The 22,755-nt window shown below is 37.9% G+C and overlaps 1 protein-coding gene across 10 annotated transcripts in view; it reads left to right on the top strand.

Moving 5' to 3' along the window:
* LOC137252210 (uncharacterized) overlaps nucleotides 1-22,153 on the top strand; it is a 108,711-nt gene extending 86,558 nt beyond the window's left edge. For all 10 annotated transcript variants that reach the window (XM_067787607.1, XM_067787617.1, XM_067787608.1 and 7 more), the window contains exons 3-4: nucleotides 2,330-2,827; nucleotides 20,278-22,153. In XM_067787607.1, the coding sequence (XP_067643708.1) occupies nucleotides 2,330-2,827; nucleotides 20,278-20,789 (1,010 nt within the window). In that variant the 3' untranslated portion in view covers nucleotides 20,790-22,153. The remainder of the gene's footprint in view (nucleotides 1-2,329; nucleotides 2,828-20,277) is intronic.
* The last annotated feature ends 602 nt before the right edge of the window (nucleotides 22,154-22,755 follow it).

The raw sequence follows: 22,755 nt of genomic DNA, 5'->3' as shown, positions 1-22,755 counted from the left end.
ACGGATTGCTTGGCTATTCCGTTTATTGAATGAGTTGGTCATCGCTGATCAAGCAGAGTAGCACCATCGGAGGAGACTATTGTTTATTTACGCCTTTCAAAATAAAATATTTTGCAAATAAAAGCTCAAGTGCTTAATTATAAGCTTTTAAATGATAGCACAATTTATTATTTAGTTCTTTGGCACTTCATGTAATAAAATAATAGTTTCACAGCTTATTAATTAAATTTATTGAATTTTAGCAAACAATGCGTGCGTCCGTCTTGCTTCATTGCTCGTTGATCAACGACTAAACCACTACCACTATGATCATAATACTCTTACTAACACAGTCACCGTTTCAATTTTAAGGAGCCCTTTTCTGTTACCACTTTCTTTCCTCTCACTCGATTTTACTCCATGACCTTACGTTCTCCTTCCTATCCTCCTCCTATCACTAAATCGATTTTTTTATCTCCATTTCCTACTTCCATTTTCTTTCCTTTCACTCATCCACACTTTCCCCCTCTGCAATTGCCACACCTACATCTGTCTTATCTCTCTCTTTTGCCTATGACTTTTCCCTTTCCTTATCGATTTTTTAAAGCACCACCCCTTCTTAAAACCTTCATTAACACATCCCATATGATACCCATATCATACAAACACATTCCGGTGTTCCCATTGGTCCTCATTTTGTTCTACATCTCGGAAACGGAATGACAAAGATTTTGAAATCGGTTCATCCGATCTTGGCTGGTAACTTTCAAACAAATGCCACACCTACATCTGTCTTATCTCTCTCTTTTGCCTATGACTTTTCCCTTTCCTTCTCGCTTTTTTCAAGCACCACCCCTTCTTAAAACCTTCATTAACACATCCCATATGATACCCATATCATACAAACACATTCCGGTGTCCCCATTGGTCCTCATTTTGTTCTACATCTCGGAAACGGAATTACAAAGATTTTGAAATCGGTTCATCCGATCTTGCCTGGTAACTTTCAAACAAATCGTACTTTAAATAGGATTGACTACAACAGCTCGAAACCTGATCGAATTTCCGAAAAAAATGGTCCAAACTTTTATGCTTTTTGAATAGGAACCGCTTAACAATTTTTAAAAGAAACGCACCAAAAATACAATTTTTTCGAATAGGCCGGCCTTGTCCATTTCCCAGAAAGAAAAATGTCTCATATATTATAGCTAGGCAAAGAGGTGTACTTTTACCAAATCTCAAGAAAATCGCACCATAAATAATATTTCATTAAAATAGGTTGGGTTCTGGTGAACTTTCCGGAAAGAAATATTTCTCAAATATTAAGCTAGGTAAAAACGTACCTTCAACCAAATCTCTAGCCAGTCTTACCATAGATAAATACGACTTTTTAGAATAGTTCGGCCCCTAGTGCACTTTCTTTAAAGAAAGGTTTCTCCAATATTAACTTTGTCAAAGAGTTAGCCCTGTACTCGAGTTCAAGTGATCCGCGGCATAAATACGATTTTTTGAATAGATCGGTCCCAGGTCCACATCCCGCAGAGGAAAGTTTCTCAAATAATAAGCTAGACAAGGAGACACCCCTTGATCAAATTTCAGGCAAATCGCAACATAAATATTTGACGGAAAGTTAAGAAAGACAACTGACCAAATTCTCAAATCCCTTTGAGCACACTTACAAAATTTCATCAAAATATTTCCAGTCGCTTAGGAGAGGTTCATGATTTCGATTAAATAATAGCTGACAGGGAGAATGGCTGTCGCGAATGGCCAGAGAATGGAAGATAGGTTTGTTTTTGGCTCGCGGTTATTAAATTGAACTGCCATGAATTGCCCATTTGTGTCTCAAATCAGCTTTTCTTTTAAATGTGTATACTGAAAATCAGACTACATATTCATATTAATTTCTAAACTCTTAGTTAACAGATAAAATCTGAGGAGCCAATTAAGAAAACATTTTAAAATATGTAAATAATGCAATACACCAGTCGTCTACAAAAATTTTTTAAAAACGCTATTGAGCTAATAATTTAATTAATGGAACAGCGATTGAACAGGTGATTCAAGGCTGTTTACTATTATGAACGTTTTTATCAAGCATTCGCCACTTGTATGAATTCACAATGTACAAGTCGTTGTATGGAAAATAATCAAGAAGAAGAAATCAGCTGTTGGTACTACACCTGGTAGTGAATTCGCCTTGATCAGGGATCAATTGTGCTATCATTGAGTATGCGATAGTACAAACACTTCTGTTTTATAACGTTTAAGAGTAGAATAGCATTTTGAATCATGAATATTTTCATAATTTTACTAAACATATTTCTTATTTCTCTACTCTCCCTTTCAGATCACCATGTACGCTTTGACACCGCCAACTTGAAGGACGATTTTGAATCGGACAGCTGTGTAACTTACCAGCGTTCCGGTGATACAATCATCATCAGTTTGGGTTTCCTGCAAATCAATCATCGATATTTGATCGATTTAAAATTCCCCTTAACGTTATTTGAAAATATTGGCACAAAACCTGGTGGACAATTTGTACCAGACATCACAACAGTTCCTAACTTACATTGCCGCATAACAGAATTTTCCGGCTTGAAACATGATGACGAGCATGATTTTTATGAAATGAAAATTGAATTCTTTGCCTACAAAGAGAAATTATTACGTGAAGTGTTACACATTGTGAACTCGAATAATTCAAAAGAGGTGCTCAAGTTAATAATGGTAGCGCGTGTGTTGGGCAAAGGCAAAGGAACACCAATGTTACGTAGTGGCATACATTGCATAGGTGTGGAGAAGGATGATGATGAGTCGGAAGCGTCGGATTTTCCGGGTTTCGGTAAGGGAACTTAAGGGGGAGAGAAAGAAGGCGAGCCAAGTGACTCAATTATAAATGTATTATGTAAAAATAAATTCTAAAATAATTTAAATGTATGTAAATGTTTATATGTATGTACTTAGTATATCTCTCATTCTTAATGCACTACTAGTTGAAACAAAATTCCCAAAAATTTGTGTATAGAGAGTACGAAAAAACAGTTATCTACTGAGTAACTAAGGGATCTAAGATATTGAGGATTAACGGCAATTTTGGTGTAACCAAATCAATCATTACAATCTGTAATGCAATTTTTTCTACGTATATCAAATATATATTTATTTATTTCAATAAAACTCGTCAACAACATTTTTTTACATGGGTCGTACGTATATTTTTTTATTGCTTTTGCACCCAGAAATAAGAATATGAACATAAACAAGTTTTTGATTTGGTTTTGTTCGAAAAAAATGAGAAAAACGAAAAACATGAAAATTCATCAAAATTTGACATAGATTTGATTTATTCTAGTATAGTAAAAATCAATTTAAGATTTATTCTTATAAATTTAGTTTCAGAATACACTTTAAATGTTTAAAAATGCTTTTTCCTTCCATTTTCTCTTATTAACGTCCAAATATAGTCCCCCATCATGCTTTCCGTATACTGGCCTTGGTAGCGTTTCTCAAACTCCATTATATCTTGATGGAATCGCTCCCCGTGTTCTTCTGAATAAGCTCCCATATTATCTTTGAATTTATCCAGATGTGAATGTAACATGTGCATCTTTAGCGACATTCTACATCCGATGGCGGAAAAATTCGTAATCATGCCAGTTATCAGCTCATCATAATTTTCATCCCTATGATTTCCAAGAAAGCCATGAACTACTGCCTTAAAACTGTTCCACGCTAGTTTCTCCTCATTGCTAAGTAGGTCCGGGAAAATATCGCAGTTCATAATTTTTTTTATTTGAGGGCCAACAAAACCGCCAGCTTCAATTTTCGCCTCTGACAGTTTTGGAAAAAAAGTCTGCAAATATTTGAAAGCTTTAGACTCAATATTAAGAGCCTTCACAAATTGTTTAATAAGGCCCAATTTAATATGTAATGGCGGCATCAATATATTTTTAGGATCGACAATTGCTTCATGTTTAATATTAAATCTTCCCACTCCATACTCAGTACGTTCAGGCCAATGTTTTTGGCGATAGTGGGCGGCATCATTTCTACTATCCCATAGGAAAAGATAACAGGAGTGTTTGGTATATCCACCTTGAATTCCAGTAAAAACACAAACCATCTTGGAGTCTCCAATAACTTCCCACTTGTATTCCGTATATTTGATTGCAGTTAATAGCATTTTAATACTGTCATAATTTTCTTTGAGATGTATGGAATGTGCAAGTGGAATAGATGGAAATTTATAGATATTCGAACATGAGAAGTAAGTAAAATTCGTTGTTTAAGCCGCGATGCTAATAACTCTGCTTTGTCTTTTGATAGATTTAAGTCTCTTATTAAGTCATTGAGATCTTCAGAGTTGATCAGATGTGGTATTCCTGGTTCAAATTGAGGATAAAATTCGGAATGTACGGATGCAGATGAACTCGGTGTTTGAAAGCTGCCTTGAGGGAATAGTTGCTTTTCCAACACAGGTAGATCAGGTGCAAGATTTTGTTCCGAATGTGGTACTGGAGCGGATGTCGATGGTAGTTCCGGATATATTGTTTTCCTTAAACGTTTCCCTTTCAGTGGTTTCACTACACAAAAATAGCAATCAGTGTCATATATACTCGGTTCCCTCCAAATCCTCGGCACTGCGAACTTCATGGCACTTTTCTCACCCTGGTACCAAACTATAATAAAACGTAAAGCATTTTATAACAATTTCAGTTATTATGCAATTATATATATGTAGATATATGTATGTATATATATGAAACAGTTAGTACAATAAAAAAGAGAAAATAAACTTACGCTCCAGAATGCTTCTGCAAGAGTTACATGAAACATGTGGAACCCATTTTTTGTCCTGGTTTTTAACAGGTAGACCTAAGTAGGCTAGGTAGGTCTCACAAGTCCTTGTGTTTTTAGTTAAATCAAATTTTTTTTTGTCTTCTTTTAATACATTCGCCACATATACGCACAAAACGAATTAGCCGCTCGTTTACAACTTCTCGAAGATATTATTCCTCTGTGATATGCAAAAACATAGTGTCGCCCACAACGAGTGACCCCTGAAACTGCTTACTTACTTAATTGGCGCTTAACCGTCTAAACGGTTATGGCCGTCCAACAAGGCGCGCCAGTCGCTCCTTGGATCCGCCAACCTGCGCCAATTGGTCACACCAAGGGAGTTTAAATCGTTTTCCACCTGGTCCTGGTCCCAAGAAACTACAGCTTCTTAAAAAAAAATTTACTTACAAAAACGCTGCTGTCAGGTAGCTGGCATGCTCTATTGCTAGGCCTGCCAATCCGCCAGTAAAAGTTTCGATGAGTTTCTTAATATGTACTTAACGAATTGCGAAATCTACCTAAAATTATGTGTATTTGGGACCTTTTATCTCCTTTCTACTGTTTCTCAGCCACATTTTTTTGGTTTTTTGATGGGTATGTTGTGCTTAAAGCAGATCTTTTTTCGATGCATCGCTGCATCAGGTAGCTACCCGCCGCCCTCTATCGACCGAAATAGCGCGAAAGGACCTACATTAGCCTGGTGCAAAAATGCAAAATTTTCAAATCGCTATAACTTCTACAAAACCAAATATTTTTGATTCGTAATTGCATTTTTTTTATAGAATTGAACATAGAATCGGAATATATAGGGCAAAACCCATGTACAAACAAATTTTTTTTTTGTTGACCTGTGTAGTAAGTCATTGGACTTCAATCCTTACAGACTATGTTACAAACTAAAATTAAGAAATACATATTTGAAAAATAATACAGTGCACTTAGAAAGCAGAGTTTAAAATATTTAACAGTTTCGCGCTTGAAGCAGAAAAGTCTAGAGTTACAACAGTACTGATAGAGTTATACTCAAGATGGGAGCATTACTAGAATAGTGGGTTTTAAAATTGTGACAATAAAATGGATAAAAACTACGAAGACACCTTTGAGGAATATTAAATCGAATCCTACCCAATAAATATGGACAGTCAATGGACCCATTAATAATATCAGACATAAATGACAAGCAGAGTATTGATCTGCGATTTTCCAAAGACCTGTAGATTTATAAGATTGTCTTGATCGCTTCAAAGCATTGCTTTCTTCTTCCTTTTATAATATAATTCCTTGCAAAACTATTGTAACGAATTTACTGCAATTCCTCTTATTTGCAATTTTCTCCTAACGTTCGAATCACTAAACTGTTGAATAAATAACTCCATTATTCAATAATGCAAAATGGCTTTTATTAAAGTTCTTCACAATAACACTACTATTGCTCGCCAGATAGCGTCTTAAATCAAACTGATTGTCGTGCCTCTACTGTTGCGGCCTTTTATACTCTGCGATTTCTCGTTTGCACACACTTATAGGCTTTTCCAGAATTTACTTAGTTACTGCTATATAATTATAACTACAGATGCACGTGTATTGCTTCTCATATGCGTGTGTATTTGTGAGCGACACTTCCAAAATTATAATTGCATACTTTTGGGAGCATCTCAGATAAGATATATGCATGTGTTTGTGCGTCGCTTCTCCGCTGCGTGGACGTACATATGTGTATCTTCAAGAGTGGCAACGAAAATGATGTGCGTAACTACAGACCCATATCAAAACTGACCACTGTTTCCAAAATTTTTGAGCATGCAGTCTACGCTAAGTTGAACTTTGCGGTTAAGTCCCTTATTTCTCCTTATCAGCATGGTTTCGTTGCGGAGAGGTCGACGATTTCTAACCTTGCTGTTTTCAGTGAGTATTGCATTGAGTCTTTTTCAGCTGGCTCGCAGGTGGATTGTATCTATACTGACTTTTCAAAAGCCTTTGATAGGGTCTCCCATAGAGTCCTAATTAATAAACTAGGAAGCGTTGGTTTTCATTCTTCCTTTCTGTTATGGTTAAGTTCATATCTATCCAGCAGGCGGAGTGTTGTGACTGTTGATGGGGAGTCTTCTATTCCCTTTATTGCCTCTTCAGGGGTACCACAGGGGAGTATACTAGGTCCATTATTATTTAATCTTTTTATTAATGACATTAGCAATTGCTTTACAATTATTAAGTCGCCTGATGATACATTGAAATTGCAAAATGATATTACCAAGCTACATCTGTGGAGTCTCAAGTCTCATCTGTTCTTAAATGCATCTAAATGCTTTCATGTGACCTATTCTAAGTCATCCAATATACTTCGCTGAAAATATAGTATTTCTAATTGTGAACTTCAATGGCTTAGTGAGATTAAGGACCTTGGGGTTATATTTGATAGCAAGTTTTCCTTCAATAATCATATTAGCCACGTTACCTCTAAATCTTACTCAATGCTGGGTTTTGTTAGGCGCAATTCCGGGAAGTTCTGTGACCCTTATACTTTTAAAGTTCTCTATACTTCTTTTGTCAGGTCTCATTTAGAATATGCTGTCTTTATTTGGAGACCTAGTACTATTACAGCTATAAATAGACTAGAGAGAATACAAAAACGCTTTCTTAAGTATGCTCTTTGGACGTTTAATTTTGAGGAGCCCATACCATCTTATACTGCTCGTCTTACACTGTTAAGTGTAAGTGGAGAGTCGAAGATCTATACTCTCCTTGTCCGTTACTTTCAAAATTGTCAAGGGCCTAATTGACTGTCCATACTTATTAGAAAGGATTCGGTTTAATGTCCCTCAACGGTTTCTTCGTAATGTGTCTCCTTTCTATGGGGTTAATACGAGAACGCTATATGTTCGTAATGTTCCCGTAAATCATGCTTTAAGGGAGTTTAATTCACTAAGTGATGCTATCACTTTGGATTTTTCGATGCCAATTAATGCTTTTTTCGCGATGCTTAACTCAGCCCTATAAGTGGTTCGATTTATACACAAAATTAGTATGTAACCTATAAATTAGTTAAGTACATAGTCTGTAAGGATTGTATTCCAAAGACTCATAATTAAATAAAGATATAATGATTTATCTATTGATGTGCATACAAGTCACTGCTTAGCATCGGCTTAGAGATGATAGTATCCCTTATTGTTGCTAATATTCGTCACACTGCCCTCCACCTGACCGTCCACGGTTGCTAGTAGGAAATGAACCTGCGACATCCATGGCGATCCTTTCAAATGGTGCACCTGAAATATACTGCTTCATCTGGCCATGACTTCGTATTTTGGGCCCTTTCGCTTTGTGGCAAACCTCGCAGTTGGCAATCCACTCGGTGACCGACGGACGGCAACCAACCCAATAAAATCTCTGCTTAATTTTCTCGATCGTCTTCGTGATTCCGAGATGACCTCCACTTGGACCATTATGCAGCTCGCTGAGCACGTCAGGAATCCTCTTTCTGGGAACAACTATCAATTTCTTCTTGCATTGACCATCTTCACTCTCCCATACTCGATGAAGGCAACCGGATATCAATTATAAACTGTTCCACTGTGCCCAATATGACTTCGCAATGGGGCTGACATCTCTTCTCTGTTTGTTCTTTCGTTTCGTTCGAGCCCTTGCATAACATGTGACAGATCTGTATCTTCTAGCTGACACTTTCTTAGTTGTTCCTTCTCTAATTCATCCGTACACGTTATAGTCATTAGCCGGACATATATAATGTCTTCTTTAGCCTCGGGCTTTGAACAGTGCTTGCATTCCAAACTACATGGTCTTTGTGACATTGCATCAGCATTTCCATGGGTACTACCTTTTCGATGCTCAATGGAAAAGTCATAGCTTTGTAGTCGCTCGATCCACCGTGCCAATTGTCATTCCGGATTACGGAACTGCAGAAGCCATTTCAACGCTGCGTGATCTGTCCTGACACGGAATCGCTGGCCGTAGAGGTATTTGTGAAAATGTTTAATGCACTCTACCAATGCCAACAGCTCTCTCCGCGTAACGCAGTAGTTCCTCTCTGGTTTTCCAATCGAACGGCTGTAATATGCAACTACCTTCTCCTGTCCATCGACCAGTTGTAATAAAACGCCTCCTATAGCATATCCACTCGCACCTGTATCTAGAATAAATGTTGCTGCTGGAATCTCTCAAAAGTAGCTGGTGCATTACAAAGTCCAAAAGGCATCACTGTAAATTGCCAAAGACAATCACCGACACTGAAGGCTGTTTTCTCTTTATCTTCCTCCTTCACCTCAACTTGCCAGTAGCCGCTTTTCAAGTCCAGTGTGGAAAACCATTTCGTACCAGATATCGAGTCCAGAGTGTCGTCAATTCTTGGCAATGGGTAGCTATCCTTTTTCGTAACGTCATTCAACTTCCGGTAGTCCACGCAAAACCTCATTTTTCCATCCTTCTTCTTTACAAGTACTACCGGTGAGCTCCATGGACTAGCTGATGGTTCGATGACGCCGCTGTCGCTCATTTCTTGTATGATTTGACTCACACCATCCCGCTTCGCCAGTGGAACACTACGTGGAGCTTGACGGATCTGCCTCGCATCTCCAGTGTCAATTTGATGTTTCACAACGTTGGTGCGGCCTGGTTTGGAACCATCGTGGTGAAATATGTTCGCGTACTTTAGGAGCATTTGTTTTGCCTTACTCTGATATGCTTCCTCTAACCCCTGCGTCCATGCCGTGATGTTATTTGAAAGATCAGTATTACTAGCTGAAACGTGTTCTTGGAGCTGTTCACAGTTAATAAATACTTCAGCCTCTTGGCATCTTCCCAAAATAGCTCCTTTAGTCAGTTTGAGTGGTGACTTGAACTCATTCAGTACTTTTACCGGGATACGTCCATCTTGTTTTGTCATAGCCAGGGTTTTTCCTACAATTATGTTCAGTGCTCATTTGTTTGCTGCTTCGACAACCCACAATCTCCATCAACCTTTGCCCAGATGACTGCTACGGATTTTGGTGGTATTTGCTGACTCTCTTCCACCAGCACTCGTTTACTGCTGTAGCCTCTCTCGTAGCCGAAATTAAGTGGCACATCCATGTTCTTATATCGCATCGTCTTGCTTTGCACATCGATCTTGATGCCTTGGTCGATTAAGAAGTCCACTTCAATTATGATTTCATCAACAATCTCTGCCACTATAAAATTGTGTAGTACCGTGACGTTCCCAATTGCTACTTCTCCAATTACCTGGGTTTCCTCTCCCGTGGCTGTACGTAATCTTGCTCCAAGCAATGGTCTTATCTTCTTGTTGACTAAATCTGATCGAATTATGGAATGGGATGCACCCGTATCTACAGCCAGTAAACGTTCCTTTACATCCACATGTCCTCCGACAGTAAGATTGCTTGACCTTCTTTTTGCGAGATAGAGATTATGGGGCATTCAATTGAGGGAGCCAGCTGTCGCCCCTTGCGGCTGACTCTCTTTAGTTTAACGATCGAGTGGACTTAGAGATTTGCTCATCTCCGTCAGCTCTGCGCTTACGGCCACCCAGATTGTTGGAACTATTAGGACCGGTGCTGCAATGACGTGCAATGTGGCCTGGGTTGCCGCACTTGAAACATTTCATAACTCCAGAGTTTTTCTGTTGTGATCCCTTCAGTGCTTCCAAAATTGTGTTCACCCAATCTGGCCTTTCTACTTCCACACGATGAGCTTTGTACGCTGGCTTACTCAAAAGTGAGGCAGTTTCCTGAGTCAGTGCATGGGATACCGTTTCAGCGAATGTTTGCTTTGGGTTCGTGTATGTGGCTCGCTTCGTTTCGACGTGCCGTATGCCGTATATAAAGCTCTGAATCATTACCCTTTCAGTGTATTCCACGGGTGCGTCCGCATTTGCAAGATGAGCCAATCTTTCAACATCCGAAGCGAACTCCTGCAATGTCTCATTTGCTTTTTGGTAACGGTTTTTCAACTCAATTTGGTATATCTGTTTTCTGTGTTCGCTTCCGTATCGCCGTTCTACAGCAGCCATCAATGCTTCATAATTGTTACGTTCGTACTCTGGGATGGTCTGTAATATCTCAGCAGATGGTCCTTTTAAAGCCACGAACAATGCAGCAACTTTATCTTCAGCATTCCAGTTGTTCGCTGCTGACGTCTTCTCAAACTTAAATACCTGGAATGGAACAGAACCATCAAACGTTGGGGATTTTACCTTCAAAGTAGACGTTGAAGTGATTGAACGGTTCAATTGTAACTCCTGAATCCAATCTTTCAAAGTATCCATCTCAGCCTCCACTTTATCTTGTCGTTCACTAACAGCCTCCAGCTGCGATGAGAATTTTGTTTCCTGTGCCTCCATTATGTGTAGACATAATGATTGGTCTATTGATTTGCATACAAGTCACTGCTTAGCATCGGCTTAGAGATAATAGTATCCCTTAGTGTTGCTAATATTCGTCACACTATTAATTTTGGACTTTTAATATATTTGCATCAAGATAAAAAATTATTTTCGAATTTTTATTACCTGAGTCCGATAGAACTAGTTAAACTCGGACTTTTAAAAATAACTAGTTCTATCGAACTCAAAAAATAAAAATACATATTTTACTTTTATATGTGGACTTTTATGGAAAAAGTTCGAAAAATAAAAAGGATGCATGATTCGACATGATATTGCTATAGGGATACCTGGGAACTCAAACATTTTCACCTGGGACAATTTTTTGACCAGAACTTTTTCGACTCCGAAAAAAAAATTATTATTTTCCGTCCCTGGTTTTCTTATGGCTCTATCATAGCGAATGTCAATTCACCTTAATCCAAACAAAAGTCTCGATTTTTTTCTTTAAATTAAAGCTTACTATAGCCATAACCGCCAAATTGAATAAGCGACAACATTTGGGATTGTCCAATTTTTATTGAAATCGTTAGCCAGCCATCATATTTATCAGCTGCCCAAACATTTTCAAAACTCTTCGATAAGCCCTACGATAGGGTATGGCTAAAGTATTTTGGGGAATATTTTGGCGCTTAACCGTCTAAACGGTTATGGCCGTCCAACAAGGCGCGCCAGCCGCTCCTTCGCTCCGCCAACCGGTGCCAATTGGTCACACCAATGGAGTTTAAATCGTTTTCCACCTGGTCCTTCCAACGGAGTGGGGGCCGCCCTCTACCTCTGATTCCATAGGCGGGTTCCGATAGAAACACTTTCTTGGCCGGAGCATTATCTTTCATTCGCATAACATGGCCTAGCCAGCGTAGCCGCTGCGTTTTAATTCGCTGGACTATGTTGATGTGAGTACCGAAGAAGATTTAATTATGAGCTGTACGAGCTATACGCAGACATCAACATAGTCCAGCGAATTAAAACGCAGTGGCTGCGCTGGCTAGGCTATGTTATGCGAATGAAAGATAATGCTCCGGCCAAGAAAGTGTTTCTATCGGAACCCGCCTATGGAAGCAGAAGTAGAGGGCGGCCCCACTCCGTTGGAAGGACCAGGTGGAAAACGATTTAAACTCCCTTGGTATGACCAATTGGCGCCGGTTGGCGGAGCGAAGGAACGACTGGCGCGCCTTGTTGGACGGCCATAACCGTTTAGACGGTTAAGCGCCAATTAAGTAAGTAAGTAAGTATGTTGATGTCTGCGTATAGTTCGTACAGCTCATCATTAAATCTTCTTCGGTACTCGCCATCGCCAACGCGTAGAGGTTCATAAATCTTTCGAAGAACTTTTCTCTCGAACACTCCTAAAGCCGCTTCATCTGCTGTTGTCATGGTCCATGCTTCTGCCCCATATAGCAGGACGGGTACGATAAGTGCCTTGTAGAGTATGATTTTCGTTCGCCAAGAGAGGACTTTACTCTTCAATTGCCTACCTAGTCCAAAGTAGCATTTATTGGCAAGATTGATTCTTCGCTGGATTTCAGTACTGATGTTGTTGCTAGTGTTGATGCTGGTTCCCAAATAAACGAAGTCTTTTACTATTTCGAAATTATGGCTGCCAACAGTAGCGTGGTTGCCAAGGCGCGTATGCGCTGACTCTTTGCTCGATGACAGCAGGTACTTCGTTTTGTCCTCATGCACCATCAAACCCATCTTTACCGCTTCTTTTTCCAGATTGGAGTAAGCAGAACTAACAGCGCGGGTGTTTAGGCCGATGATATCAATGTCATCAGCATATGCCAGTAATTGCACGCTTTTATAGTATATTGTTCCAGTGCGGTTAAGTTCTGCAGCTAGTATAATTTTCTCCAGCATCAAATTAAAGAAATCGCACGATAGGGGGTCACCCTGTCTGAAACCTCGTTTAGTTTCGAACGGCTCGGAGAGGTCCTTCCCAATTCTGACTGAGCTGATGTTGTTGCTCAACGTCATTTTGCACAGCCGTATAAGTTTTGCGGGGAAACCAAATTCAGACATAGCGGCATATAGGCAGCTCCTTTTCGTGCTGTCGAAAGCGGCTTTAAAGTCGACGAAGAGGTGGTGTGTGTCGACTCTTTTTTCACGGGTTTTTTCCAAGATTTGGCGCATTGTGAAAATCTGGTCGATGGTAGATTTACCAGGTCTGAAGCCGCACTGATAAGGTCCAATCAGCCGGTTCACGGTGGGCTTCAATCTTTCGCACAATACACTTGAAAGGACCTTATATGCGATATTGAGAAGGCTGATTCCACGATAGTTGGTGCATTTTGCAGTATCCCCCTTCTTGTGGACTGGGTAAAGAACACTTAGATTCCAACCGTCGGGCATGCACTCTTCCGCCGATATTTTGCTAAGAAGCTGCTGCATGCGCCTTACCAACTCCTCGCCGCCGTACTTGAATACCTCCGCAGGCAATCCATCAGCGCCCACGGCCTTGTTGTTTTTCAATTTGGTTATTGCTATTCTAACTTCGTCATAATCGGGCGGGGGGACATATATTCCATCATCATCGATTGCGGGATCGGGTTCTTCATCTCTGCGCGGTGAATTGCTGCCTCCATTTAGGAGAACAGAGAAAGTGTTCCCTCCATAATCTAAGCACTCTCTGGACATCAGTTACAAGGTCGCCGTTTTCGTTCCTACAGGAGTTTGCCCCGGTCTTAAAACCTTCCGTCTGTCGCCGTATTTTTTGGTAAAATTTTCGGGCGTTATTCCTGGTGGCTAGCAGCTCAAGCTCCTCGCACTCACGCCTTTGTGCTTCTGCTTTTTTCTTCCTGAAAAGGCGGCTCGCTCCCTTTTTCAACTCACGATAGCTTTCACACATTCCTCTTGTCGCGCTCGCTTTTAACGTAGCCCTGTAGGCAGCGTCTTTTCTTTCAGTTTCAACGCGGAATTCTTCATCGTACCAGTTGTTTTTTCGTGGTCGCCGGTAACCAATTTTTTCCTCGGCGGCAGTACGAAGTGCTTTGGAAATATGCTCCCACTGCTCCTGTATTCCTTCAGGATGAGTTGTGCTCTCAGAGAGCAGGTGTGAGAGTCGAGTTGCGAAATCATTGGCAGTCTGTAGTAATTGAAGCTTTCCGACGTCTAGCTTTCCTTGTGTTTTTTGTTCCTTAGTTTTAGCCGCGTTGGGGCGGGTGCGTTTTTTGGCTGCAACGAGATAATGGTCCGAGTCGATGTTAGGTCCTCGGATCGTACGCACATCCAAAACACTGGAGGCATGCCGTCCGTCTATCACAACGTGATCGATCTGATTGCGAGTATTTCGATCAGGAGACAGCCATGTAGCTTGATGTATCTTTTTATGCATGAACCTCGTGCTGGATATGACCATGTTTCGAGCACCGGCAAAGTCAATCAGCCTCAGTCCGTTAGGAGAAGTTTCATTGTGTAGGCTGAACTTTCCGACTGTAGGGCCAAAAACACCTTCTTTGCCCACCCTGGCGTTAAAGTCGCCAAGCACGACTTTTATATCATGACGGGGGCAGCGCTCGTATGTGCGTTCTAATTGTTCATAAAAAGTGTCTTCCACCTCATCGTCTTTCTCCTCTGTCGGCGCATGGGCGCAGATGAATGATTTATTAAAAAATTTTGCTTTTATTCGGATAGCGGCGAGACGCTCGTCCACAGGCGTGAATGCCAGCACTTGGTGACAAAGTCTCTCTCCCACCACGAACCCGACGCCGAAACTGCGCTTATTCGTATGGCCACTCCAATAGATGTCACAATTTTTGATCATCTTTCTTCCTTGCTTCGTCCAACGCATTTCTTGGACATCAACCAGCCGGGCATCTGCACCAATCCCATTCAGAGAGCGGACGTTCCAGGTGCATGCCGTCAATTCATTGTCCTTCAAACGTTTGCCATGGTCGTAATCAATAGAGAGTGTATTTATCCGAGGCTTGTTGTTATATTTCATTGGAGTATGGTTTTACGTGGCGGGTCCCAAGCCCAGCGCACAACCCGCTCAGCGGGGGTGAAAATATTACTTGCACGTTTATATAGCGAGCCGCTTGCTCCAAGACAGACGCCCGCTTGCAGCCGCACCTAGAGGTGTACAGACGCTGCCGATGAGATCTCCCCCGGGTAGCCCTTAAACCGATTATGTCAGAGGGGCCTAGCCAGGATGTTTAGCTGCTACCCAGGGGATACTTGGCCGCAAGCGACCGGCAGTAGTGAGCTGCTTGAACCGCATGCAAAAGAATCGCTCTGGCCATTCCCACGTGAATGGCGGTCAGAAGCTTTCCCCACTTTCGTGGACTTCTACACACGGCTCTACCCTCCAAGTCAAAGCAATTAACAAGTTATTAATTGAATGTAAAACTATCTTCTACAGTATACATAGCATAGAAGAAATATACCTAAAAAACAGACATCGAAAATATCTATTAACAATTTAAAAGGTTTTCAAAATAGCATGAAAGTTAAGTCAAATATTCAGATATTCGTTGAAAACTGAAATTCAAAGACAATAAAAAATTTTTATTTGTCTCAGAAAAAAACCTTACATTTTGAAATTTTCGTTCTTTCCCTGATTATTGTTTTGAAAAACTTGAACTCAAACGAAAATAATATTATAGAAAATTTTTCTGAGAAAAATATTTGAAGCGTATACATATGTATAAGCTGGGTAAATATCGTATCGTGTAAATACACTATGGGCAGGAATAGGGTTGCAGCAAACAAAGCCATTAGAGACGTTCTCCAATATAACGAAGAAAAACAGTCGCAATGTAAAATGCAGGGGCGTAAACTATTATTCCTTTTATAAATAATTCCTTCGACTTTTAATATATTTGGATCAAGATAAAAATTATTTTCGCATTTTTATTACCTGAGTCCGATAGAACCAGTTAAAAATAAAAGTCCGGAAATAAAAGTTAAATCCGGACTTTTATTTTTTAAGGCAAAAATCAAAGTCCGGCTTGATAACAAAAAAACGGCTTATCCGAATTAAAGAAATAAGCCGTTTCTTTGTTATCAAGCCGGACTTTTTTATTTTTAAAAGTTCAAGTTTAAATAGTTCTATCGGACTCAAAAAATAAATAAATAAATACAGATTTTACTTTTATATGTGGTCTTTTATAGAAAAATTTCGAAAAATAAAAAGGATGAATGATTCGACATGATAATGCTATAGGGATACCTGGGAACTTCAAACATTTTCACCTAGGACAATTTTTTGACCAGGATTTTTTCGACTCCGAAAAAAAAATTATAATTATTTTCCGTCCCTGGTAAAATGTGCAAAAGTAAATTGGCGGACGAACATTTGACAAATTTAAAACGCCACATAATAACGAAGCACGGAAGAATTCTAGTCGGTTTCAGGGCTAATTTGGAAAATAACGAACTATCAAAAAAGAAAATTAAACTTTCATTCTCTATACAACCAGAGTCCTTTAAGAATTCTTTAATAAAAGTTGTAACAAAAGATGGGCGGCCGTTGTCGTAATTTGTATGATAATGCCATTCCATAAAGCACATTTGAAATGCTAAAATTTGCTTGTGCAGAACATCGTTGAATGCGTGCAATAGGGCCGTTCCGCTAATAGACATTGCGACCAGATGGAATTCCACTTAATTTATGGCAAAAAAGGTATTGGAATTGAGGGTGTTTGTGGATGCAGAAGAAACATTGTCAATTATAATTGACTAGGACTGGCTTCATGAATATGTATCGGCATTGGAACCGTTTTTCGTTGCAACCAAAAAACTACAGGAAGTACAATTACCTATTTGTGATAATTTCAAAATATGTATGGAGCTAACGCTAAATTTAAGAGAACGGGAGCAAAGCAGTATGTAACATAATCAGTGCACGGACTTTACCACTTTATTGGTAGATCTATCAACTTTTTAACCCATTTTCATTTTCTACCACTTCTACCACCAAAGCCCAAAAATCTACCAACATTTGCCTTTGTAAGGAAATTAAGAAACGATTCAATTTCAAAGACGAAAAATTACACCTTTTGGAATATTTTGATGCAAAAAATATTCAATCTAGTAAAATGACAACGATTGTTCCCTTACTTTTAAAGCTTTTCCATTTCACAAGACTTCCATGGAAATTCTTAACAACGAATGGCGATAATTGATGTTATATGATAAGGAAAAAATGGAAAAGATATTTTCCGACGATATTCTTAAAGGATGGATAAAATTGGGAACTGAAAATAGTCTTCTAGAAGAAAATTTATTTAAAAATTGCAAGCATTTCCAATCAAATTTTAATAAGTAAACGAGTATTGTGTCGGACGGACTTTATTTCAGCCTCCAATTGAATTAATAAGATTTTATAAATAATTTTAATTTGTAGAAGGTGATTTTGTTCCTTGTATTTACCCACATAGCATATGGAAGATTGATTAAAGTATAAATCACCACAATGAGACATTTTCGACTCCTTTTGACGACTAAAAACTGTTTAATCAATTCTGCGATCAAAAGAAGACTCGAAATCGACTCCCTCTTATGAGTGAATTATGATTTATTAAAAAAGCAACAACAAATTGTAAAGCGATCACAAAAAATGATTAAAATAAGATTCCAAATAGACTCTTAAATGGCTCGAGAAATAATCGCAAAAGCTTTAAAACACACTTAAAAATTATTCCCACAAGACTCATAAATGATGGTAAATATGACTCGAAAAAGACTAAATACAGATTAGAAATATAGGTTAAAAGAGGCTCACCAAGTGTAGCCGCGCGTATGGTACCATTTTCTCCCGACGAGGGAGTCTTTTCTGATCAGAAAATGAGCGCATATATGCTTATTTTGATCATGCTGGAGACTCGAAAAAGACTCTAATATGATTAATAATTTCAAAAAATGCTGAGTGGGTAATAACACCCACTAAATTTTTATTTTGTTTTTTTCTGACATTTTTTTTTTTGTCGAAAATTTGGCTTCTATTTTGAAAAATTTGTGCACAAATTCAATACAAGAAATACATTTTTTTATGAAAGAAAGTAGTAGTCATCTACTCGCAAATATTTTCCTGCGTTATTTTCATCAGTTATTAATGAATAATTTTGAACGAAAATAAAAAAGTTTTAAGTAAACGATAGCATGCCAGTGTGGCAGAAAAATACTGGTACATTGGAAAATTGTTGTTGTAATGAGACGTATCGGTAAATTTTCGTCAGTATTTCAAGCTCAAAATACAGAAAAAAAGCAAGTATCATATAGGCATAAGCTATATACATATATACAAATTTACATACATTTTTTTGTTTTGTTTACATGTTTTTTTAAGGTTTATTTCCGTGAAATGTGCTTTATTTGTTTTACAATAAAATATGAATTGTTTTGTACAAATATAAAGTGTAGCTATTGTTTTCTTGGAAAACAAATCTACCAACTTCTACCACTATTTTAATTTTTCGTCTACCAACATTCTCTTTTTAAAAGTCCGTGCACTGAACATAATTTATATAACGCTCTATTAAACAGAGAAAGTTTTTTACTTAGCAACGTCACATTGCTTAGCGCTATTTATTTAGATCCTCTTCTAAATTTATTACTATCCGAACCGCAAAAATCATTAGCTAAGGCAAATTTAAAAGCTACTGCCAAACAAATTTTCATTCTCAAGCAGGTAATACTTAAAGGATGCAAAATTTTAATATAGATTATTATACTCAGTTGTGCTTACTCCCTGTTTGGCCGAGACGCATAACTGAGTGTATTATGTTCAGTTTCACTATACTGCGATTTCTTTATTTAAAATAAATCCGGTTTCTTCTCTAGAGCAATCAAGCTGCCACATACAACAATAGAGAACAATTACACCAGAAGCACTCTGATGACCAGGAGCTCATTAACGCTCACCAAAGCTCGAAACTCAGTACCTTTTTGAGTGAGATGGCTCAAAATATAGTAGCTGTAGTTCCTCATCATGAAGTTTCCGAACTTACTAATATATTTGCTGAAATTGACAATTTTGAAGGCCTTCATACACGCTTGCCGGTATTTGAAGACATTTTTGCTTATTATCAAAATATTCGCTTTACATCTCCTGAGCTGTTTGAATTAGCCTTAGCTATTCTTGGTGTCCCTGCTACGCAAGTATCAGTAGAAAGATTATTTTCTTCTTTGAATTTCATTTTGGATGAAAGGAGGTACAATTATGCGATGAAACGCTTGAAAAGCTATTACTTGTAAAGCTTAACTCAAGCTCATGTTCAAAAATAAAATTTTTGTGTTGCTGCAAGACAAAAAAAGTTTAAAAATCACCTTTTTTTGTTGATTTATGGTTTTTTGTTTCACAAATTATAGTTTTTTTTATTGAAATACAAAAAAAATTAAATATGTTGGTTTGATGAGCTTGAGGCCGTAAAGTAAATAAAACACGTTTATTTTCCTTTTTCGTTTTAAAATATTCAATTGGTCGATATTTCGACTTCAACCTGAAGTCATCATCAGGAACGCAATGATGTGCTTGATCGACATTGCGTTCCTGATGATGACTTCAGGTTGAAGTCGAAATATCGACCAATTAAATATTTTAAAAATAAAAAGGAAAATAAACGTGTTTTATTTACTTTACGGCCTCAAGCTCATCAACCAAACATATTTAATCATACCAAATAAGGCCAACAAAATATAGAAATACAAAAAAAAAATAATATTTGCTAACAATTATTTTCAATCTCTGCTAAAAAATTATGATTTTTCTAAATCAGGGGCAAGGCGAATCCATACAAGGTGATGGCAAAGCGAATTCATCCAATTCGCCGTGCAGAAGAATGTCAAGTCAAAAGAAAATTTTCATGATTTCGATTAACTGACATATTGTTGTACAAGGCATTTTATGGAAAATAATCAAGAAGAAGAAATCAGCTGTTGGTACTACACCTGGTAGTGAATTCGCCTTGATCAGGGATCAATTGTGCTATCATTGAGTATGCGATAGTACAAACACTTCTGTTTTATAACGTTTAAGAGTAGAATAGCATTTTGAATCATGAATATTTTCATAATTTTACTAAACATATTTCTTATTTCTCTACTCTCCCTTTCAGATCACCATGTACGCTTTGACACCGCCAACTTGAAGGACGATTTTGAATCGGACAGCTGTGTAACTTACCAGCGTTCCGGTGATACAATCATCATCAGTTTGGGTTTCCTGCAAATCAATCATCGATATTTGATCGATTTAAAATTCCCCTTAACGTTATTTGAAAATATTGGCACAAAACCTGGTGGACAATTTGTACCAGACATCACAACAGTTCCTAACTTACATTGCCGCATAACAGAGTTTTCCGGCTTGAAGCATGATGACGAGCGTGATTTTTATGAAATGAAAATTGAATTCTTTGCCTACAAAGAGAAATTATTACGTGAAGTGTTACACATTGTGAACTCGAATAATTCAAAAGAGGTGCTCAAGTTAATGATGGTAGCGCGTGTGTTGGGCAAAGGCAAAGGAACACCAATGTTGCGCAGTGGCATACATTGCATAGGTGAGGAGAAGGATGATGACGAGTCGGAAGCGTCGGATTTTCCGGGTTTCGGTAAGGGAACTTAAGGGGGAGAGAAAGAAGGCGAGCCAAGTGACTCAATTATAAATGTATTTTATATTATAAATTCTAAAATAATTTAAATGTATGTAAATGTTTATATGTATGTACTTAGTATATCTCTCATTCATAATGCACTACTTGAAACAAAATTCTCAAACATTTGTGTAGAGAGAGAAAGAGAACGAGAGAGTACGAAAAAACAGTTATAAACTGAGTAACTAAGGGATCTAACATATTAAGGATTAACAACAATTTTGGTGTAACCAACATACATTCTGTAATGCAATTTTTTCTAGGTCTATCGAATACATATTTCCTAAAGTTTTCTTTTGAAAAAATTTCAAGATCACTTCGAGATTATTTTAGGTATCACTTTGCGACAGCTTCGGGATCATTTCCAGACAATTTTTGAACAGATTTACCTTGAATTCGGTATTATTTTTGGTAGTTTTTGATAATTTTCGGGCACATCCCTTCCCGAACTTGTTTAAGCTCAGGAAGTTTATTTTCGTTGAGGGAGTGGAAAGTGAAATTACCATTTTTCTTTTATCGCACTCTTACAGATATGTTTATAAATTTTGCTTTTATTCGGCAGTGTTTGGCAAGCACTCCGAGTGTATTTCTGCCATGAAAAGCTCTCAGTGAAAACTCATCTGCCTCGCAGATGCCGTTCGGAGTCGGCATAAAACAAGTAGGTCCCGTCCCGCCAATTTGTAGGAAAAATTAAAAAAAAAGGAGCACGACGCAAATTGGAAGAGAAGCTCGGCCTAAAATCTCTTCGGAGGTTATCGCGCCTTACATTTTTTTTTTATTCGCTCCTAATATAAATTCCGTTTTTACCACTGACCGGCTAATTAACGGAACATATTTTATTTACAACACTTTGTAAGAAAATTCAATTTATAAAACTTTGTTAAAAACCGAAAATTTATAATTTTGTTTGTTACACCAAATATGCGTTTATGGCTCAATATTAGGGATGTTAGACTGTCAATCGGAACCTTTGAGTTGAGAAAAGGATAGTTCTCAACTTGTTCTTAAACGTGTTTTACTAAATGCACCGCAATTTAAGATTGCAATTTTGAAAATAAAATCTGTATCTATGTTTTTTAATCTATAACACCATGGATATAATGATATATGTACATTCTACAGTTACGCACAGAAATTTTTGTAAAACTTCGTCAATTAAATTCTCATTTCTTTACTTCCGATGTTTTTAGAAAAACCTTGTGTGGGTTTTTAAATCAAACGGTAAACCATTCTCAGTCGATCATACATATCCATATGTTCCTGATGATGACTTCAGATTGAAGTCGAAATATCGACCAAATAAATTATAAATGAATATAAACAAAAAAAAAACAAAGTTAAGGTCTCTCGAAATTCGCCGAAAAACTGCCAAAAATCAACTCGAATTTTGAGAGCCCTATAACTTGTACTCAACAAAATTTAGAGCACTCCAAATAAAAAGTTCGAAATTTTCTTAAAATTTTTAAGAATTTTCGAAGTTGTTTTTGGAATTGATTTGCATAACTATACATTTTTCAAAGGATAGAGAAATATTTTTTCAAATGTTGTATGGGCAGATAAGGCGCTTTGAAACAAATTCTGAGATATAAATCATTCTTCAACCAAATTTTGAAATATGGCGCGCTATTTAGTAAAATTTTGAGGTAACGAATTAAAAAAAAAAAAGCTCTGAATTGGGAAATTCTTCCAAGAAATGCCGATAGATGTAGGAGGTTTCGAAAAGTGATCAAACTTTTTAAAACGGCAGCAGAGGTAGGGTAAAACTTGAGTTCATTTTTAATATCTCAGCTCTCGAAACTTTCAAATTTTTACCGATCGATTCAATGAAATCGGTTCTTCCGACTTTTCCGCATTTGAATCGTAGCACCGTTTCATCCCTACTCTATAATATAGACTATTTGTACAAAGATGTTAACATAAATATATACTCTAAAACTG

This window comes from Eurosta solidaginis, chromosome 5 (genome assembly GCF_040869045.1).
Source record: "Eurosta solidaginis isolate ZX-2024a chromosome 5, ASM4086904v1, whole genome shotgun sequence".
NCBI classification, from domain to species: Eukaryota; Metazoa; Arthropoda; class Insecta; order Diptera; family Tephritidae; genus Eurosta; species Eurosta solidaginis.
The sequence above is the reverse complement of the archived record's forward strand: the minus strand, read 5'-3'. Positions and strand labels throughout refer to the sequence as shown.